Here is a 4,794-nt window from a genome sequence, read left to right on the forward strand (position 1 = left end):
GGACGGTGTGGATCTTACTTACACTAAGTCGTTCATGCAGCGTTAGTGAGAGTAACCCCGTCAGGTATTAGGGCGAGGTTTGCAAGTGTTTTCCTCGTGAAATAAAAATATTTAACTACTACGGGACAAAAGCTTTGATACTCTTGCAGAGTTTGATTGCTATCACGAACACGTATTAAATTTACAGGTAGCATGTATGCATTTCAGACCAAACCGTGGACCTACTCCAGATAACATGATGAGCTGTGGATATTTAATGGACGGCTAGCAGGGAAATAAGCAGCGACCGTATATCGACAAAGAATTTCCATAATCATACGTTGTAATCTGCTGGTAAATTTGGTTTGGGGTTCATGTATAATGAGTCACACGATCTGGACGGTTTGGTTTAAGTTAAATTATAGTAGGTGGATAATCTTTTAGTGCATGCGTATCAAGAACAGCACTGTGCGAGACTATTAAGTCACTGAATATAGACTGTAGCAATCATGAAGAGAATATGTTGGAAAGGGCACCCATCCACTCCCATCCAAAATCCTGCAAAATCCTAACAAACTATATTGCTACAAAACCCAGGAAGAAACAGCACTCCTCTCTTTCCTAAAATAGAAAAAGCAGGACACTCATCCAACACATTCACATTCCTTCCTCGGTTAAAAAACAAATCTCAAAACTCCATTAGTATTTTATAATGTATCAGCCCCATTCCCAGAGAGAGAGAGAGAGAGAGAGAGAGAGAGAGAGAGGTTACAAACACAATGGATGAAAAGAGAATAGCAGTCTCTTGAACACCAAAGAGAGAGTGTGTCCCAACGTATGAGAATACTAGACGAGCAAAAATTCTACACAAGAGAGCTGTTCATGAGACCATGCCAAGAAGAACCAATACCACTCCAGTAATCTCTTCCTGAATCAGCAACAAGCATGTTTCCATCTCCTCCAAGCTGCCATTGCATGCCCCAAGACACCCTACTCTCCCCATCTCTACCTTTGCATGGCTCTTGTTTTACTATATTTGTTGTTGTTGTTGTTGTTGCTGTGGTTGGTGCACAACCCATTTCCTCAAAAGGGAAAACCACCTCACCACCACCACCACCAACACCAACACCACATTCCACATCCCCCATGTTTCCATTCCCAAACCCATAATAGAAATTATGAAATGCATTAGGAGCATCAAGAAAGCCACCCCTCAAAGCATCAAGGAAGCCAGGGGTAGTATTGGCATTGTGGTGTCCTAAAATATCTGGATGCATGATGTTGGTATTTCCCAAAATGGAAGTGTCATGGTCATCCATACCCAACTGCCTTGTAGGTTGTTTGTGGAGCCTTGCAAAGGCAAGGCTGAGGTCATTGGAGTCATATGTTAGGGATGGGAGATTAGGAAGGAGTGGATTGGAGTTGTTGGCTGTTGTGGTGAGACCTTGATCTTGTGTCCTTTTCGAAGAGGAGGACCTCTTGTTTTTCCTACAGCCTCCTCCAACAGGAACATTCCTCAACGAACCTCCTTTAGTCCAATACCTCCTACAAGCCTTGCAAAAGTACCTTGGCTGTGAGAGGCTGTAGTTGTTGTAGTAGCAGAACTTGGTGTTGGTGGAGTCACACCTTGGGCACTTGAGAGCTTGTTCTGGTTGGGGTCTCAGCCTCCTTTCTTGCTGGGGTTTGGGGCATACCAATACATCTTCCAGTGATTCAGCACCCATGGCCTGTAAACAGAAAAAGAAGGAAAGAATGACATTGCAATTCATGGAATTGGTGGATGTGACAGTGAAATTGCACTATAAAAGAAAATTAAACGGATTAGTCGGTTTGTTTCAGAAGGAGAGATTTTTATTTTTATTTTTATTTTAAAATTATGTTCATGTAAATGAATTTTGGGTTTTCATCTTATAGTTTCCATGAAGATAAGAAGACAAGAAAGAAAGAAGAAGAAGAAGAAGAAGAAATCATGGAAAATTAAGAAGGTTTGCTACAGGGGGTTAGGGTTTTGTAGTGACCTTTAGATTGCATCAAAGGCTTTCTTTGGAAACACTCATTTTCCACCACTAAGACTGATTCAATCCAAATCAAGGTCCACCACCTCTCTCTCTCTCTCTCTCTCTCTCTCTCTCTCTCTCTCTCTCTCGGAAATCAAAGCAACTTTTATAAGACATACATCCTGTTATTTTAAAAATTGGTGTCAAAGAAATGCATGATTTCCACTTTGGGCAAGCATTAAGGGAGGTTTCGGAAAAGGTTTCTTTGTTATGATGCTGAAAATGCCGAACCTTTTGAATAAATGTGAAACTCCTCAAAATAAAAATATAATTAAAATAAAAAATCAAAGCCATGAAAATGCCTTTCTCTCTCTTTTTCCTTCTTCTTTTTCTAAGAACCCTCCAAATTTAGTGGGAAGGCTATCTTCTGCTTTGAAACTCGAAACTCGATCATTTTGAGCTATATCCAAAAAGTATTTAGAACCCATTTCACAAAAACACCCCACCGAAGGGGAAAAAGTCAGAAAACACCTAAATCATCTGATTTTCCTTTTTCCCCTTTCTCTTTTGGTTCTTTTGAAACCAACAAGAAGGAAATCAATCTCATACTCGTGCAACTCTTTAGAAATTCAGCAACTATATTAAAGATTTTTTTAAAAAATAAAGAACAGGTTATAAAAAGAAACAAGGAACAACAAGAGGTTGGATTGGAGAGGGTTTTTCTTACCTGGTGTTGAGCATTTGAAGGGTCCATCCATGCAAAACCAACCCCTGAGTGAGAGAGACAGAGAGAGAGAGTCAAGACATGCAAATGAAGGAATAGAAGCTGAGATGATATATATAAACAAACAAAGCTGGCAGAGAGAGAGAGAGAGGTGACTGTAATGATTACTTTCCGTACGATGATCGATGTGTTTGGCTTGCACGCAGAGAAAGCATGGAAAATTCGAGTCGATCTGAAACGGATTCATGAGGTGGATGGGGCCCACTGGCGTGGCTGCACCAATATTTATAAAAAGAAAAAAGAAAAACCGCGATTAATCGGCCACCTCGTCCGAATATCGGCTGCTATTTTGATGTCTGTGTCCATACCTCATGGACTAGACTCTGCCACCGAGGCGCCACTCCACCAGTTAGTTAATCCGCGCACTGTGTTTCCGTACTGGTAAACCAGATCCCCACCGTTCATCCACTGGCTTCCGTCTCCATCATCTGTGCCAAAAATAAGAAGAGGCCAGATCTTATGCAACTTTTGTAGAATAAGCTTACTGGATAAGCCTTGTGCAAGGTCCGACCGGTAAAAGAAGGTAACCCCACCATGAAATTGCTACATGAATAATATGGGCCATGTGAGCATCGTGTGGCCCACCATGTCAATTGAAGAATTTTGAGTGGTCTTGTGTTTGTTGTCTACGTTGTCATCCACCATGTTTTCATGTGATCCAACCTGCATTTCTTGTGAATCACACCATAATTATAATCATTAATACATAGGCGGCGATATTGTAGGAAATAACGGACAACCCTCGAAAACTTTCAAATTCTCACCTCCTCTTACAGTGTCTTACATGTCTAGAAAATATGAAAAATATGGCCAATGTGATCAACATGTGACCCACCATGTCAATCGAAAATTTTTGAGTGGTCTTATGTTTGTTTTCTACAGTGACATTCCCAATGTTTTTACACAATCAAACCTGCATGTCAATTGAATCCCTTCCTAATTATATTCATTAATGATTGAGGGGAGGACGTGTTGAGGTCGAGCACAGCACAAGTAACTATTCCAAATCTATGGAACTTCCCTGTACTCCTCACAAAGAAACCTCGAATCCAGGAGGAAAAGAAAGAAAAAGAAATAATTTTAAAGAAAAATGAAATAAATTGATTGATGATTGTCTAATCTTTATATGTCCCTGTTACACTACTAATATATATATATATATATATATATATATATATATATATATATATATAGATATATATATATATATATATATATATATATATTAAAAATCTGAATTATTAAAAATAGTATTTTTCTTTAAAAATTCGTTTTTAAGTTGAAAGTGTGCGTTTTCTGATGAAACGGATAGATGCAGTTCACCTCAAATGGTTTGTTTTAGTAAAGATTGATAGGTAGTGCGCCCCGTAACGATACCCGGATCAAAAGTTACGGTCAATTTATGGTCCACCTTCTTTTGGCCTAACTACGCTTGAAATGTATCTATGACACGTTCTACATCAGACCCCTCAATTAAAAATAATTCTAAAAAAGTCGAAATAAATTAATTGATGATTGTCTAATCTTTATGTGTCACTGTTACACCAATAATATAGGGGGAAAAAAAAACTAAAATTTGTAATTACCAAAAATAACAAAATTCTAACCTTAATAAAATCCTAATTCTAATAAAACTCTTTTCAAGCCTAATTTCTAAAAATAAAAATTCCAAATAAACTTTTGCTAGAAAAGTCCTATCATAATTACATGTTAGAAGAAAATCTAAAACTCTAATATATATATTAAAAATCGAAATTGCTAAAAATCAAAATTTTGTTTTTAAGCTGAAAGTGCCCGTTTTCTGACGAAACAAACAAATACGACCCACTCCGTGAGTTGGTTCACCTCGAATGACCCGTTTTAGTAAAGATTGATAGGTTGTGCACCTAGTAACGATACCCGATTCAAAAGTTACAGTCAATTTACGGTCCACCTTCTTTTGGCCCAACCATACTAGGAATATATATGTGACACGTTCTACATCAATTAATCATCGGGTAGCATATTTATTCACAATAATGAACAACCATCCAA

General features: G+C 38.2%; 1 protein-coding gene across 1 annotated transcript; it reads right to left on the reverse strand.

Moving 5' to 3' along the window:
* Nucleotides 1-606: 606 nt before the first annotated feature.
* Nucleotides 607-2,853, reverse strand: LOC131253208 (dof zinc finger protein DOF3.2-like). Its single transcript, XM_058254106.1, has 2 exons — nt 2,704-2,853; nt 607-1,706 (listed from the first exon to the last, which is right to left on the reverse strand). Exons 1-2 carry the CDS (start codon nt 2,728-2,730, stop codon nt 843-845), a joined length of 891 nt encoding a protein of 296 aa, XP_058110089.1. The 5' UTR covers nt 2,731-2,853; the 3' UTR covers nt 607-842.
* Between the last annotated feature and the right edge of the window lie 1,941 nt (nt 2,854-4,794).

The sequence above is a fragment of the Magnolia sinica genome, chromosome 8 (assembly GCF_029962835.1).
Source record: "Magnolia sinica isolate HGM2019 chromosome 8, MsV1, whole genome shotgun sequence".
Taxonomy (NCBI): Eukaryota; Viridiplantae; Streptophyta; class Magnoliopsida; order Magnoliales; family Magnoliaceae; genus Magnolia; species Magnolia sinica.

Coding starts and splice junctions, on each gene's coding strand:
- LOC131253208 (XM_058254106.1), bottom strand. CDS start 2,730: ATGGACCCTTCAAATGCTCAACACCAG. Junction 1,707..2,703: donor CTTCAAATGCTCAACACCAG/GTAAGAAAAACC, acceptor TTCTGTTTACAG/GCCATGGGTGCTGAATCACT.